General features: G+C 40.1%; 1 protein-coding gene across 1 annotated transcript; it reads left to right on the top strand.

Moving 5' to 3' along the window:
- Positions 1–1,457: 1,457 nt before the first annotated feature.
- LOC115575427 (aconitate hydratase, mitochondrial-like) lies at positions 1,458–17,599 on the top strand. The gene is made up of 18 exons (XM_030407493.1): positions 1,458–1,540; positions 3,830–3,972; positions 4,426–4,684; positions 5,017–5,109; positions 5,509–5,667; positions 5,807–5,957; positions 6,113–6,217; positions 6,310–6,401; positions 7,707–7,812; positions 8,214–8,371; positions 8,469–8,542; positions 9,257–9,368; positions 9,902–10,084; positions 10,392–10,487; positions 11,196–11,387; positions 11,750–11,882; positions 13,682–13,803; positions 13,928–17,599. The coding sequence occupies exons 1-18, from the start codon at positions 1,469–1,471 to the stop codon at positions 14,057–14,059; spliced, it is 2,382 nt and encodes a 793-aa protein (XP_030263353.1). The 5' UTR covers positions 1,458–1,468; the 3' UTR covers positions 14,060–17,599.
- Positions 17,600–18,061: the final 462 nt, after the last annotated feature.

Genomic DNA, 18,061 nt, shown 5'->3' with positions numbered 1-18,061 from the left:
GTTTACATGATCAAATTGGGAAGCCATAAACGTGAAATCTCTTTCTTTCTTTTCACACTTCACAAGGTGTAAAACAAAAATGATTTCAGGCGTGAGGTATTGACACAGCAGTACAGCAACACCATCATTTCTTTCAAGGACAGAGCGTATTGTTATCGTGTCATGTCTTGCAGGTAAAGAATATTTTTGATATAAGCTTGAGTTGAAAATGTCAACGTCTTAGTGGAACAAAAAAGTACAAAGTGAGCTGTTGAAAAATGCAGCCTACATCAATAATGTCCTTTATTTAACTTTTTTTTTTTTTTAAACACGATAGAGTTTCTTATTTTACATTAAGCTAAAAAGACATACTAATACATTATTCATGTATATGTATATATATCATATTAGAATAGAATAGAAAAATCACCTGTTCACCTCATTACATTAAAAACAAGACACATTCAAACATTTAAACATATTGTACAATAGGGGCTACACTAAAAGCACCCAGGTACTCTTTATTTAGGACTGAAATCAGAAAAAGAAAGATTTAAAGTGCTGTGAGCTGATAGCAGACTCGCTTCAAAAGATAGCTGTCCATACTGATCATGCATGGACAAACTATTTTCTATTGCCTAGATGTTCTTTATACTGTAGCACAGGAGACACTGTACCTTTGGCCTTGGGGGCAGCAGCTGAATGCAGTGTTTCAAAGGATGTGGTCCTGTGAGAAATTGCCAATCAAGATATATAATTTGAATTTGCTATTATTTCATGTGTCCCCCAGTGGTACAGGAAGTATGGAGAACCTTAAGGAAAGTAAGACACTGTAAGAATGCTCCATCAAAGTCCTGCAATTATTTCCTGAAGTACAATTACAAAAGTATCCAATTTTAAAGTAGGCCTACTCATTATGCAGCAGAATGCACCCTGACAGAGTGTTATTATGGCTTATTACTGGATTAGCATTAGGCTCCTGACGTGTCACTGTGTGACGAGCTTTCTAATGTTGTATCTGGTTGAAGTAGAGCTACTTTTAGCTCTAAGTCTATCTTCTTTGTATAAGGCTATCTATTTTATGTCATAAGGTTGGGTAATTTAATCATACATTTTATGAGATGACTTTATGTTTTGCAGCCGTAACTGTAAGTTAAATTACTGGTAAATAAAAAGTCACGCGTAAACTTAATTTTCAAAGATTCCAGAGAAAAGTTCAGAGATGACTTTAGGAAGGGAGAGATTACTGCTTTCTATATCTCATCACTGCATCTATGGAACAACAACAAGAACAACAACAACAACAATGACAATAACAATAACAATAACAATAACAATAACAACAATGTAGTAGGAGTAGTAGTAGTAATTATAATAATAATAATAATAATAATAATAATAATAACAATAATAATAATAACAATAATGAATTTATTTTAAAATACATGATATTTCAATTAAAGAGTAAAGTAACGGGCTGCTTAAGCCCATGACGTCACATCAGGGCGACAACTTTGTGAACAAAATGTCGTCTTACTGTTTGACTGTCAATAGGCTGCAGGTAAGAAAACGTTATTTTACATTTACAGAGCTGTTAAACGGCCTTGCTGTCGAGTGTATACGTGACAACGGATCTGTTCTGTCGTGTACTAAAGCCGCCGTCGCTTACGGCGGACCTACATCGGGTTAATGTGCAGTGGAGTGCGCAGCGAGCCGCTGCTAGTCGGGTCACAGTGTCCTCGTTTGACTCCTGATAGCAACGCATTGCAACGGTTTTAAACGACGTCTGACCCGACAGCAGGCAATAGTGTATCTTTTAATTGTTAAAAACAGTATTAAAGTTAGTCTACACCAACTGAATAACGGATATAAACGGCCCTATGCGCCGTGTTGTTTGCAAGGTGATCGCAAGGTTACGAAATAGTCTTAATGCGCACTTAATGACAGTTCACTCCTGACAGCTGAGACTGACTCACAGCGGTGTGTTTATGGCCTTGTGGTAGGTAGTGGACCAAATCACAAAGGAAATGTTTATTTTAAACAGCACAGGGCCTTCGGTAAGGAAGTTTCTACACAAATATGTAAACAGAATAAAACATGCTGCTCGTAAAATAACTTGCGAGCTACATCAATTTGAATTTTACAGGCATTTTTTATACACCTGATTTTTTTTTTATTATTCAGAGTGTGCCATTAAAGCACATGACTGTAAAAACGGTCATGTTCTGTTTATAAGAAGCACACTTAGGATTGGTGTCTGCTGGGTGAGGTCTTGCATTTCTTTATTATTTCTGTTTAGTCACTGTCCATCGACATGTTTTTATTGATAATTCAGAATACAAATAAACAAAGAAACTATTCTCACAGATTATGTCATAAGCACACATATGAACATCAACATCTACATCCGTTGTTCCGATCAGAAAATAGGCCTACCATATGGTATGGTTTGGCACACCAAACTCAGCTGCTCAGTACTGTGTCAGTGAGTTACAGTTTTGCCACATCATAGTGTCAGTCTTCTTTAGGGAGCTGTGTAAATCCTTTAAACACACCTGGATATGGTTTGTTTGACTAAATCACCATCCTCCTTATTTACAGTAGGCAATCACAATAATTATGATCATTTGAGTGCAGCAGGCTATCCTTTGTGAAATTTTTATATAGAATATGTGTCAAATTGATTTGCAGATGACAAGTACAGGCATCAAGGAGCTGTTATGCTTCCAATAAGGATTGTACAAACTGTATGTGTGTACCTGTAGTGCTCATTCATGGTAAACAGTGTAGTAGGGAAATGTTGAATCCATTCAGTGTGTTAGCAACAGTGTAGTGGGTGAGGCTAGCCCTTGTAATATGAGCTCTATAAACTTAGACCTAGTTTGTTATGAGCACAGTGATTTTCCACTGAATAGCAACACTGAAGGACTGATATTATGCAAGCGAGTCGAACTGTTTGAAAGATTTTCCCTTGTTAATCATCAATCATCAGACATGTTTAAATCCAGTCCTATAATGGCTTCCTTTGCTGGCAGAAGACATCAACTCGTAAAAACTTGATATGTTAGATTTAGTCTAATGCTGGCCTTTTGACAGTTTCATGCAGTATTTATATATAATGTATTTTACCGCGTAATAAAGTATACATTGCACACTTGAAGCACATTATATATATATTGAAATATATTTCTATAATGCTTTGTATGCAGAGATAAGTGTCAGTCTGTTGTTGTTGTGGCAGGAGGGTTTGGACAGTATTTTGACAGCCTTTTTTCTTTATTAGCACTAACAATATCCTGAAAAGACACAATTTTTAAACAATAGCTTCTCTTCTGTATTTATTGACTTTTTTTGTAACAAAATGGCTGTTATTAACGTGGCAAAGCAATGATAGAAATGTGTCCTAGTGTTTTAACAAAGGCTGTTGGATGACTTTTGTTGTCAGCTGGTGTAGCTGGAGTGCAATGAGAGAAAATAAACTGAATAAACAATAAACAATCAATGAAAATAAGCCACGTTTTGCTCCAATACTGGGCTTGTAGGGAGACGTAAGACTTTCAAGGTTGTCTTTCTGAATCAATGGATGTGTCGGACCACACTGACTGAACCATTTATAACCAAATGGAGGAATCTTCTATTGTATGTCTGTAGATCACATTTTTATTGGTCCCACTTGCAAGGCAGGATAACTGTCCTTACATGTGGTCCAATTCTTGCACTATTTATTTTCCTTTCTTTCCTCTGCCTAGTTGTTATATGTCTCAAAACCTCACGTGTTAGCCCTAAACTGTACATAACAATTGTTTATGGTGTTCCCACTCAAAACGGTATTCTGTTTCCTCTGGTCTAGCTGGCCCTTGGAACCGGGGCGAGGCGACTTCATGTCTCTGCAGCTTTCAGCGCCAAGGCCAAGGTGGCCATGAGCCGCTTTGAGCCGAGCACCAGCATTAACTATGGGAAGATGCACGAGAATATCAACATTGTGCGCAGGAGGTTAGCAGTTGCCCTTCTTAAAAATAAACATAAACATATGCAGAGTGCTTGCTGATTGCAGTTTGGCTCATGAGGAATGGCTGGTGTTCATTATAGCTGCCCAGTAAATCATGTGACATTTACAGTGTTCACTTGTCAGGGCCAGCAAAGCCCTGTGAGCTAACTTTGGATGACCTGTTGTTCCCCTCTTACTAAGTTTACCACATACTGCAATCCAGGAATAGGAATGGCCTTTTGGGTAGCTATTATATGACTGTCAGTTACATGAACAAATCGTTACATGATGTGTTAAATAAAGTATATTAGTAAATACGGTATTTTCCAAAAGTGAAACACAGAAGGACACTGCAGCAACACTCAAATATAAAGTAGATGTAAGACTTTTTTAGCCAAACTGTCAAAGCCTTTGTATTAGTAGCTACAAACAATCTTTTCATTTATCTGCCCAACCAGGCTTGGCAGGCCTCTCACTCTGTCGGAGAAGATTGTCTATGGTCACCTGGATGACCCAGCAGGGCAGGAGATCGGCCGCGGCCGCACCTATCTGCGCTTGCGTCCAGACCGTGTGGCGATGCAGGATGCTACCGCTCAGATGGCAATGCTTCAGTTCATCAGCAGTGGTCTGCCCAAGGTGGCAGTTCCCTCCACCATCCACTGTGATCATCTGATTGAGGCTCAGATCGGTGGAGTTAAGGACCTGCAGAGGGCTAAGGTGAGAACAGACAGATGGAACATTGATGGAGTATGGCACACTGGTCATTGGTTTAGATGTTTCATTGGCAGATGACGGACAAAAACAAAACTAAAAAAACAAACTAGGTATGGATGTGGTTGCGGAGGCAGCAGCCGGAGACATTTATCTTTGAGCACAGTAGATCCCATGGTTTGGTTCAAAATCTGACAGTTTGATCAAATTGTCTGTTTAACCAAATGCTTTGAGGTCAGGTTGAATAATGCTCGCAGCCGAGTTTATATCTTTCATGGTTATGTAAGGAAACTCATTTTATGCAAGCCCTAACTCTTCACTAATTATTCTTAACACAGGAAGTGAATGAGGAAGTGTACAACTTTCTTGCAACTGCTGGTGCCAAATATGGAGTTGGCTTCTGGAAACCAGGATCAGGGATTATCCATCAGGTACAGTTCACTGATTTATAATTTAATAAGGATGCAATAAATTGCTTTTAAACCTATTAAATGAAAGATATTTGCATCTTTATAGATTCTGGACTTTTTCATTGAGGAAAAGCAGATTTAATTTTAAGACTTTTTTACTTGTGATTGAACGTTATGATTGAGGCCATACCAGATTATTATTTAACCCAGAATATTTGTGTGTGTCTTTAAACATGGGGATCTTTAGTCAATTCTTGTTAGTGAATTTGCATGCTAATACACTGCCTGCAGTAATAAAAACCTGTTTCTAAAAAAGGACATTTCCAGAGAGCTTTTCTATTTTGAATAGCTGTCGAAAGACATTTTAAGTCCCATAGAAAAAATGTGTGACTGACTGTGAATGGCTCTTTCTTTGGACAGATCATCCTGGAGAATTATGCTTACCCTGGAGTGATGCTGATTGGTACAGACTCCCACACTCCCAATGGCGGCGGCCTGGGAGCAATATGTATTGGAGTGGGTGGAGCTGACGCCGTTGATGTCATGGCTGGAATCCCTTGGGAGCTTAAGTGTCCTAATGTTAGTTCTCAACATCTGATATCTTGCAAATGTATTTAAATTTTCGGTTTGACCCAGATTTTAGCCACTAAATGTCTCCAAGAATGTCTCTGTCTGTGTTTTTCCATTTGCTTAAGCATGTGTGCATTTTTTCCATCAGGTGATTGGAGTGAGGCTGACGGGAGCCCTTTCTGGCTGGACCTCTCCAAAGGATGTCATCCTGAAAGTGGCTGGCATCCTGACTGTGAAGGGCGGCACTGGAGCTATTGTGGAGTATCATGGACCTGGAGTCGAATCCATCTCCTGCACTGGTTAGGATGAGAAATATGGCAAGACTTGAAACACAAAAAGTCAAAGAAAAAACATGACAGCTTCAACTACCATGCACATCTTGCTTGAGTAGATAATACATGTCTCACATTAAAGCAGTATATTTTGCTCTAAAGGTAAAATGACATTTTTTCAGGAATGGCCACTATTTGTAACATGGGTGCTGAGATAGGAGCTACTACATCTGTGTTCCCCTACAACCACCGCATGAAAACATACCTGGATAAGACCGGTCGTGGAGGTCAGTTTCTTACCATTAGTTTTTGTATGTTTAGTCTTTACTTATCGTGTCTGTATTCCAACTTTGTCTTTTTTAAATCCCCCCCCCCCCAGAGATCGCCTCTTTGGCTGATCAGTTCCAAGATGACTTGGTCCCAGATAAAGGCTGTGAATATGACCAGCTCATTGAGATTAACCTGAGTGAGGTGAGTCAAAACACCTCTGCTGTTTGCTATGTGATGCACTACATTACTGTCGGCATGTGTCAAATCCATACTGAATACTAATTATTCACAAGAAAATCAACATACGTCGCTGTATATGCCAACAGGAAATTCTCCAATAAGTGCTTAGGATGTCAAAGTCTATCAAACAAATGGCAAATCTCATACTCTCTTTCTGAAGCTGTTTCACCATCTAGCACACATTATTTTAATTTTTCCAGCTCTGAGCAGCTTTTTCATCTCCTTTGTGCATTTAGAATTAAATCAATCGACGGCACACTCAAATATTAAACCTACTTTGTATGCATAATGTCCAGATATATAATTGAGTATAATTGATTTTGTTGCCTCCCTGGTGTGAATTCACAACATACTGAAACCTGTCTAGAACTAGGATGTAGACTGGATTTGGGACACACTGGTGAAGGCAAGAAAACATTTTTTATATAGCACATTTCATAACCAAAGGGAACTTTAAGTAACGCAGGGGAAAACATGATAAAAACAATTTAAGCATGTCAAGAAATGCACATACAATAAAAGCAATAACAGCAAAAAGGCAAAAGCACACACAATAAAAACAAAAGACAAGCTAACAAGAAATACAAATCAAATTGATTAAAAGCACTAGTAGACTGGCATCTCTTTACCTTGGACTTTAAAGTAGTCAGCAGGTGTCAGATGTTATGAGGCTGACTTTGTTGTCATTGTGGTGTGCTTGTGTGTGTGTGTGTGTGTGTGTGTGTGTGTGTGTGTGTGTGTGTGCGCGCACATACAGTTATAATTAAGTTATGGAGAAGATGCTTTGATTCTAGTTTGGATCTCAGTGCTGCTCAAATATGTGAGCTTTGTTAAGGCAAACATTTCAACATAGAAACCTGCTTGTTAAAGCATTCATTAGCTTAATGAATAACTGAGGTACTTTGCGGGTGACCAAGGTATTTTTTTTTTTTCTCAATTGTGAAAAATGCTCATTAAAATTTCCCTGAGCCCATAGTCTTCAAATTGCCTCTTTTCTTTCCAACCAAGCATCAATGAAAAAGAAAAGCAGTAAATTGTCACATTTAACAAGCACTATTCATTTACTGTAATAATTTTGCTTTTTCCAGTTTTGCATCATGTGGCTATGATGGTGCATGAAGCAGCTTAAGTGCTTATTAGTGTTTCCTCTTTTGAAAGTTTCCAGATTTAGAAACTAGTATTTATAGCACACACAACCATGTCCCACATTACCCCTAGCATCACTGTGCCTCATTATACTTTGTTCCACTCCTCCTTCTCTAACAGCTGAAGCCCCACATCAACGGGCCCTTCACCCCCGACCTGGCCCACCCTGTGTCAGATATCGGGGCTGTAGCTAAGAAGAGCGGCTGGCCCCTCGAGGTTAAAGTTGGTCAGTGACACAGCTGTATTATGTTTCAGTTTTTCTGTATTTTTAATGCTCTGTCTAATGAAATTTGATATTTCTTTCTTTGTTCCTACCAGCCATATTATTGACCAGATATGTTCAGATCACATTACAGCCCTGTCATATGATCTTCCAATGTGGCCTACCAGAACTAGTCGCTGATGGAATAAGTAGAATATAATTAGGACAATCAAGATATATAATCACAGACCTGCTCATCTTTTGTGCCTTGTCCTATCAAGCAGTCTTCCTCTTATTTCATTTGCAAGCTGTGTTATTAATGATGGATAAGTACTTCCAATCTGCCACTGTAACTGTATACGCCCTCACTGTATTTTCCCTGTGCTCAGTTCCCCTCTTACAAACACTGAACTTGTCTCTTGCAGGTCTGATCGGCAGCTGCACCAACTCGAGCTACGAGGACATGGGCAGAGCGGCCTCTCTGGCCAAGCAGGCTCTGGATAAAGGTCTGAAGTGCAAGGCCCAGTTCACAGTCACTCCTGGATCTGAACAGATCCGCGCCACTATCGAGAGGGATGGATATGTGAGTCTTCGTTTTTACTTAAGAGAATTGTACACTTTATACACTTGTGTTTGTTGCAGGGAAGAATTTATTTAAATTCATGTTGTCCCACTTTCAGACCAAGATCCTGAGTGATGTGGGTGGAGTCGTACTGGCCAATGCTTGTGGGCCCTGCATCGGGCAGTGGGATAGGTATGAACCATTTGGAAGGGCTAATAGTGTGACACTGGCAGCGGGCTTGTGTCAGTTGATTAATCTCTTCTAACAACAATTTCGGTCCAGAGCTAAATATCTTGACAATCGCTAGCCAGATTGCCCTGATTTTATTGAGACGTTTTCCCAAAGACAATGATTGCTTACAACTTTCAGATCAGTATTTCCACTTTACCAACAATGGTTCATTAAAAGGAAGGACAGGAAAGGAAGACAAATGTCAAAATTTACAATTTCACACTTGAAAAACAATCTAAAGACAATCATTGGCACGAAAACAGGGAGCAAGAACTATTTACAATTTTGGACACTTGATAAACTCTACCATCAGGCCAAAATGACACATTTTACATACAATTTATCTCATAACATTATAACAGATTGCCATGAAATTTGCAAAGTACATTAGGGCTTTCAAGAGAATGAGCCCTTGCCATTGTAGCCATGGCCTTTCCTGTAGTGAGACTCTAAGAGCAGGAAAACCACGAGTTTGTTGTTCGATCCACCACTTTCATATTGTTAGATGTAATGAACACTGCAGCTTCTGAGGGCCACTGGCAGTGAACTGATTTGTATCAGGTGGCTTACAATATAGAATTACAAAGTAAAGTCTGAAGATTCATTGGAAAACTCCTCTGAGCAAAGCAGGTAAAACAAGATGATTAACATGCCTTGTTCTTTGACTTTTTACAGAAAGGATGTGAAGAAAGGAGAGAAGAATACTATTGTCACATCCTACAACCGAAACTTCACTGCCAGGAATGATGCTAACCCTGCTACTCATGCTTTTGTCACTTCTCCTGAGGTAAGAGGTACCGCATGAATACATTAAAGTATGTGCTTAGCTATTCATCATTACATTGGCATCAATGCTTACAGTAGCTCTTATATGCAGCTCAGTGAATCTTTTGGTATTCTTTTGCACAATTTTTGTCCACTAATGTTGGTGATCTTAATGTACACATCTAAACTAGGGCTGCAACTAATGATTGTTTCCATCATTGATTGATCTGCTGATTATTTTCTGGATTAATCAATTACTTTTTGGTCTGTAACACATAATATACTAGTGAAAAATGTCCATCCCAGTTTCACAAAGTCCAAGGTTATGTTTTTAAAATGTCTTTTCAATTTAATATGATGTAAAACAGGGAAAAGCAGCAAATCTCTTTATCTGAGAAGTTGAAAACAGCATGAGAAATTGCTTTAACACCTAGTTTTTAATGATTGGTGATTATTTTTCCTTCAGTCAACTAATAGATTAGTCGACTAATTGTTACAAGTCTAATCTAAGCACATTCAACTGTTGCCTAATGCCTATTATGTAATTCAATGTAGATTGTCACTGCCATGGCTATCGCCGGGACCCTCGACTTCAACCCAGAGACTGACTACCTAACTGCACCTAACGGAGAGAAGTTCAAGCTGGAACCCCCCACCGGTGATGAGCTGCCCTCCAGAGACTTTGACCCGGGCCAGGACACCTACCAGCACCCTCCATCTGAGGGACGCTCAGTCAAGGTGATTTTTTTCTGTTTTCTTTTACAATATCTAATATCGATGGTACTGAAACAGACTTTTAGTGAGGTGAGCATCTTCTGTCATGATCCAATAAGAGTTTGATCCTGTTAATGAAAGACTAAGGAAGTGTAAACTAACAGTGTGATCGGGGCTTCAGAAATGTCTGATGTGACAGAGTTTAGACAGAAAATGTTTTCTGGTCTTCAAATAAAAATTCAGTTTGATCTGGAAGCTGTTTGCCCCAGTGTTGTTGTGAAAAGAGTTTTTGCAGAACCTTTATGTCTAACACTGATTCGATGTTGTTCAGGTGGACGTAAGTCCCTCCAGCAATCGTCTGCAGCTGCTGGAACCCTTCGACAAGTGGCATGGAAAAGACCTGGAGAATATGAGAGTCCTTATCAAGGTGAGTAGGAGACATAAGGAAAGTTGTGGTGGATATGCAAGTAATGGAGAACTAGTAGAGCTGAATAACATCTTAAATGTACCTTCAGACCATTGGGTGACACATCATATGAAAAGATTTTAAATAAACCAACAATGAAATGATGTTACCAAGACCCAAGCCTGATCTAGCTTATTCGTCAGATTGTCATCCCTTTGATCATCATTAGCTTCCACGAAGTGGTTGTCTTCCTGAGATGCTTATAAATATAACAACCGCAAGCAGTACAAATTAAAAATTGATTACATTGAACAAGGGCACTTGAACAACTAATGTATTCAGTGGGAAAGGCTGTGGTTGATGCTGAGATGCACAGACAGGGTAGAGAAGTTGAAAAGTGACTGAAACTCTACTGAATTAAGGGCACTGAATAATTGTGCTTCATCACAAGTGAGCTGCACAAACTAAAATTAACAAGAGTGGCTCACTACCTAGTTTTCTGACTTCCTTCCTCACTCTCTTATATATCATCTGGTATTTTCAGTGTTTCCCCTGAAGTTCTAGCAACTAGAGACACAGCTCACCAAAATATATAACGTACTGTAAGTCCAGTAGTTGTTTGACATTTTGCCTTTAAATAGCTGTTGTTATATTTATATTATATATTTATTTCCTTACCCTCTGCATCTCCTGCAACTCCCTGTTCTTTCGTTTCCTCTGCTGCTGTAGGTAAAGGGAAAGTGCACCACTGACCACATCAGTGCTGCTGGGCCCTGGCTGAAATTCCGTGGCCACCTGGACAACATCTCCAACAATCTGCTGATTGGTGCGGTCAACATCGAGAACAATGCCGTCAACAAGGTCAAGAACCAGCTGACAGGAGAGTACGGAGGTGTCCCTGATGTGGCCCGCCACTACAAGGTGAGTTTGACGGTGGCTAGTGTCTGATTATTTGTTTTACCTTTCTACTTTAAATTGACTTAAATGGCACATATACCATTATCTATAAACACTCAGTTGCCAGTTTATTAGATACACCAATGCAAAAGTAATGCTGTCCAGTGCAATAAATCCTACCTTCATGAAGGTTTTAATGTTCAATTTGATGGTTGTAGTTTGTGATACTATCAAACTGTTATTTAGCCTACCCTTATTGATTAAAAGTGGCAGGACAAAATAACAGAAACACCAGTCTGCTTAATGCAGTGCAATTCAATCGGTTTCAACAAAAACTACCCTGACAGCACTTTACATTTGTCCTTTGTCTTGACTGTATAATCCAGGCAAATGGAGAAAGCTGGGTGGTGGTTGGAGACGAGAACTATGGAGAGGGGTCCAGCAGAGAGCACGCTGCCCTCGAGCCACGTCACCTTGGAGGACGTGCCATCATTGTCAAGAGCTTTGCCAGAATCCATGGTGAGTTTCAGGGGAACAAAAGAAAAAAATGTGCAAACATCAACAGGGACAATCTGGCTCCCCTGGAATCATGTAATGTTGTTACGCTTAGACTCAAATTGTACATTTATTTTCTTTGTGAAAGTTATAGGCAGCAAAGAAAAACGTTAATGTTAATAGTTGTATGCTGATGAAGGTTCTCAGTCATCCAGGTGATGGTAATTCTAAGTGCTGTATTGTAGGCAACTGAACGTTTCAGTGCCTTGAAGACGTTTCACCTCTCATCCTAGGGACTTCTTCAGTTTTAACTAACCGAGGGGAGTTGCAGTTTTCAAACTCTGTGTGGGAGTGTCCTTACAGAGTCATCAAGGACACGCGTGAGCTCTGAGTTTCAGAGTCGCCTTCATGTGGGTTGCTAGGGCTAGCTGAGCCCAAGAGTGTATGCTTGTAAATCTGTCTAGGGAGGGAACTCGGTACTGCAGTACAGCATTGTAGGTGGGTGATAAATAGTGTCTTAGGCCACCTCCTCTGTTCAGCAACGATCGTTTCAATTTGACATAGATGGATTCTTTACTCCTCTTTCAAACAATCTGTCTTCTCCGGCCAACATGTTTACATGTTTTATCTCCTTCAGATGTAAGTGGACAGCAGAGTCTTGTCCTGAGGAGTTGGCCCTCCTGTGTTGTGCCAATCATGTATGGAGCAGTTGTTTTGTCTCCCCAATGTACACATCTGTGCAGTCAAGGCTTCATTGAACAGTATAAACTACATTACTTTGTTTTACTATCTTAATAGTTGTGATTGGGTTCAAAGCAGCTGATGGTTATTTAGTCTGGCATGTGTACAGTCCTGTCAGCAAACAGATGTCTCCAGTAACATCTTGGAGATTCTCAGAGTTTTTGAGTCCATCACTGCTAGTTTGATGTGTATGAAAAAGAGTGACAGATTAAAGGAAAAAAACAACAACAGTGTCTTAGTAAAGGGGTTTGGCCAGCATATGCTGCCAGAAAAGCTCCAGTGTGCACTAGCAATTATTCTAAAAGTCTCTGAACTCTACTGGATGGAGATATTCTCGTTTGGTGTTGTGGTGGAGAGCTTTCCAACACCTCTGACAAAAACCTCCCTCGTGTGCTCAACTGGGTTGAGATCTGGTGTCTGTAAAGGCCATAGCATATGATTCTCATCATTTTCATACTCATGTTTGGATCCTTGTGCCTTGTGGATCGAGGCATGGTAATCCTGGAAGAGACCACTGTGAACAACTTTGTAATGATTTGCAGTCAGCCTACCCTGTAAAGTGACTTAATCCAAACCCCGCCAGCTAAATGCTTCTCACTTACATGGAAGGATCTATATTTGTTATACTTTTCCCCTCATTTATTTTGATTTTTCCTATAATTTGTCACCTGTCTGCAGGTGGCTGGAAGTGTGTAAGTGGGTAGATGAATGTCGAAGTTTTGTTGATTTCATTTGTGTGAAAAGATTTCCTCTTTATTTCCAGAAACACACAAAATAAATGCTGTTGCGTGTAGTTGATACAGTTTACATAGCTTTGTACAAGTTTAGATTTCCACCTGTATAAATTAAGTCTAAATGGAACATCCAGTTCATCATGAGAACTGGTTCTTATCAATAACAGCCAGACATACATACTCCTGTGCATTCTTCCCCATGACCTTGTATTGCTGTGTAACAGATACACTCCTGTGAGACAAAGAGCCCCTCTCTGGTTACCTCAACGAAGTGCAGACAGATAGATAATACAGAGTCGTTGTCAAACCTCCATGTCTGATATTTACATATTTATTACCCCCTTCCAGAGACTAATCTGAAGAAGCAGGGCCTGCTGCCTCTGACTTTTGCCGACCCCAAGGACTACGACAAAATTCGCCCCGATGACAAGATTTCAATCACCGGACTGAAGTCCTTTGCTCCCGGCAAGGTGAGCTATATTCTCCTCTAATAAAACATGGATCTTCAGGACAGCCTTGCTTCTCTAAACATTATATTGAAGAAAAATAAATGACTGACACATGATCTTGTTTGCCTCCTGCATCCTCCGCCAGCCCCTGACAGCTGTGATCAAGCACAGCGATGGCAGCCAGGACTCCATCTCACTCAACCACACCTTCAATGAGACGCAGATTGAGTGGTTCCAGGCTGGCTCCGCCCTCAACAGGATGAAGGAGCTCCAGTAACTGGTGGGAGAGGAGGGAGGCGGGGTCTGTAGGGGCCCTCGAGGGGCCTTGGATTGGGTTAAGAAGGAAGAAAGGGAGAGATGTGGGCCTAGAGAGCGGCTTAGTAAAGAGGAAGAGACGATGTGTGTAAAGGAGATAGTAACCAGACTAATGTTGATTTAGGGACAGTTGTGGTTACGGTCAGTGAAAGAAAGAACACACTCGCACACACACACACAAACACACAATGTCGCTGTAAAGATGAAAAGCGCACACACACAGACATACACTCTAGCACATCCATGCACATGCACAGACAGGATTACTGTGAAAGCGCGACAGGCAGATATATTGCACTCAATGCACTCAGACAGGCACGCATAACCACAGCTTGGCAGTGTGTGTCTCTGTTAAAGGCAGCGTTGTTCATCCTGGCAGCACTCCTCAGTTTAAAATCAGATTTATCAAGATTCTCCGTTCATTGAGAGTCACCCTGTTGCATTCAGCTGACTGTTTCTTACACAGCCGCACACTCTCCCTCCATTGAACGGGGTGATAATTTATTCTTTTTGTGACAGGTGAATTTCTCTAAAGCGAAAGTTGTCACCAAAAGTAATTCAAAGCTTCCCTCTAGAGAAAAAGGCAGGTTGGAAGCAGCATAGCAGCACTCATTATACAACATACTGTATAACATATGAAATGACTGTATCTAACGGTATACGAACCTGATTCAGACCCCGAATTTATAAACCTACCTACAAAATATCCTAAAATAAAATTGATCTTTTATGACTTTAACTGCAAAATCCACACCAGCACCAGACCATTCCTTTCCTCCATTTCACCTCCCTCATTAATGTTCGTCACAGTAGTTTCCATCCAAACAGCTCAGTAAGCTGACTGAGTTGTTCAACTCGCGTGAATGCACTTTTCCTTCATCATGTCCAGACCCATCCGTCACCTGAAGAGCACGTTTTCCACGCATTATCTATAATTATTTATGATTGACCAAATCGTCCGTCATCATACCGAGCTGCTGGGTTTGTAGCTTTCTGATGCCATTATTAACAAATGTTTCCTCACTTGCTATAGATTGGAGCCACATTGTAAAACTAACTACCACGCTCACTAATTGACTGTAAGCGGGGTCACTAAGATTAACCAGCCCCAGCACTGTCATGGTGCAACTGTAGCGCGCCACCTTGTTTTCACTCAGTCTGAGGTGTTTTTCATGCTGCGGTGGTTCACTCCGGTACATTTCAGCCAACACGTGAATCTGTGTTGACTCCCAGCTGCTCGTCCTGTGCCTGCCTGCTCATTCTCTTGTCTTTTTTGCATGATATAACAAACCCATTGTGAGAAAACTTTCCTGTTTATTTACTTGTCTCCGACTGGGGCGACAAACCACAACACGTACTGCCATTGTGTTAGTGCTAGCCTTGCAGTTTTTTCTTTCCATCTGTGTGCATCTTTGTCGTGTGTGTGTGTGGGTGGTGTGTGTGTGTCTGTGGGTGGTGTGTGTGCATGTGTATGTGGTGCGTGATTGTTATCAGGTTAACATCAGTCTGTGTTGGCATCTGTCTGTCCCTCTTTGCTCATCCTGTCGCTCTCTTCGCTTTGACCAGGCTGGTTCATGCAGTCCAAACCACAACCTGATACGTCTGGGCAAACAGGCATTTGCAATCAGATGTTGAAGCTGCACTGGGCAAGATTTTCAATGTAAACTACGACGTGACGTATAGACACAGGTAATCTTCTGTGCCCATAGGAAATTGCAGCATAACAGTGTGATAAAACAGCCGGGATCGTCCTCTGTCCAAAAAAAACCTCTGCACTTCACAGATTGCTTTTTTGTGTCTGTGATCAAGTTTTCCTTACTATCATCTGGAGCTGCCGGAGTGTGAAATTGCCTGGTGTAGCTGTAATGGGAGATGACGGGCTGTGTTTGCCTTTGAGTTGAATGTTATTTCAGGTTGAGGTTTGGTCTGCCATAACACGAGAAGGTCTGCCGTCTTCTTACTCAAACATACGCACAATCTAGTGTCCAGATGCCTGTACACTAGCACTTTGTAGAGTTAGAGAAGTAGTTTTAGCTGTGCTTTACCACGCTTCCTTCATCCTTTGCAAACATTTCACTCCTAAGCATACATCTCTATTGTGTGTGACTCTATAGGACTGACATACAACTTGTAACATTACTGATAAACGAGTTTTCAGACAGTAGAACATTTTGTTTCAAGATCATTCTTTTACTCGCGAATCTCGCCATGATGTATACTTAGTATGCGCCGCTGAAACAGTTTGATTATATATTTTTGTGGTCCTAGGGAGCTTAGAGGTCATTGCTTCTGTGTTTTATGTAGGAGTATTGCTTGTCCTCTTCAATTCTCATCATCCTTGAAAAAAAAAATCCGTCACTTCTTCATTCTGCTGACTAACAAGTAAAAACCCTTAATAATTACTGTTCCTAAGGTAAATCCCTATGTACTGAAAAGTAACAGTTTGGACCTTTGTGTAAATGATGTGATATAAAGCTGCACTTTGTATAGGGGTGTGTATATAAATGATAAATCATTATTTAGATATATATATGAAAAGAGAGAGAGAGTAAGAAACATTGTGTATGCTGCCTGTCTAAATGAGAGCTGTTAACTGTGTGACCTCTTGTAACAGTATTTAAACTGAAACTCCAGTAATGTAATGGTTTCACAAACAAGTTGACATGTCGATTGTGGGTTAAATGAAAGCACATACATTGAGCTGTACCTGTTGGTTGCAGTTGGGCTTTGACAATGAAAACTGATGTGTTACTTTTCGGAAAGAAAATACTCAAACTAGTTTTGATTTTGTTCAGATCATCTGGGACAGAAATCATTTGAAAGAGCAGCTGCCCAACTTTTAAGACTTCGACATTAACGATTCCATATAGGGGTTATCTATTCATATGTCATCAGGTTTGAAGCCCTCATTGAGCCCAGCACTTTGTTATTTCAACACTCCTCATCAGATTTACTGCCAAAGATGCCTAAAGGATAAAGTGAGATATAAAGAAATGATGGTTATTGTGTTGAAAAATGACTCATTATTATGGGACCCTTCATCGAAACGATTTGTCCATCCTCACCTGGTTATGTACACGGTGTTGTTTGCTACGGCATTCACCAGAATTAATGGTTCTTTTACTGGTTCTAGTACTGATTCATGTGATCATCCTCTGTCTCCTGTCAGCACATCAAAATAACCACTTGTGAAGCAGTTTGCTTATACTGTGATGTAAGAAAATGCTTTGTTCTCCAGGCATTGAGTTTTAAAACCGCTACTGTAAAGTGACAAAACGAATTATGTTGTGTATGAACGCATGCCTATTGTGTCATTTTGTACTCAGGTGTGCTCTGTTTGGTCAGGCTTCCTCTGATGTGTCTGAAAAATCAAATTTTCAACACGCTTCATTCAAGCAGATGTCCTCTGATAGTGATGATTCCCCTCACACTCCTGTTTCAGCATTAAACTTGATTTTGTAAATGTAGATGATAGATTAATAAAGATTTAATTCTGGCGTGACTGTTTTTGTGTTATTCATTGTTCGGTGATTGTCAGTATGGTTGTGTTACAGTAGAGATTTGGCTGCTGACGATGGCTTGGCTTGTGAATGCTGCCTTCAAGTGCTCTTTGTAAACGCCACCCTGTTATCAAGTCTTTGTCATACAGTATGGACAATAGCACTCTTACATTTATTGTATTATCCGTTTTTCTATTTTTAACCGATACTGTTCATCTCATCTCATTAATGCTCAGATATACTTTCAAAACAAACTTCTGAACACTATATATATAGATCCTGTATAGATTATTTTCAGGGCTCATCTGGGAAGGATCTAGGATCAATACTGTATATACTGTGCTTGCCATTTTATTCTCCTTCAGATCAGAGAAAATACTTTTCCCACTGTGTTTACACTGCAGGAAAAATATTACTAATGTTCTGATTACTATCATGGAATGTGTTATTCACCATATCAAAAG

Source organism: Sparus aurata, chromosome 23, assembly GCF_900880675.1.
Source record: "Sparus aurata chromosome 23, fSpaAur1.1, whole genome shotgun sequence".
NCBI lineage: Eukaryota > Metazoa > Chordata > Actinopteri > Spariformes > Sparidae > Sparus > Sparus aurata.
This window is presented reverse-complemented; position numbering and strand designations above follow the sequence as displayed.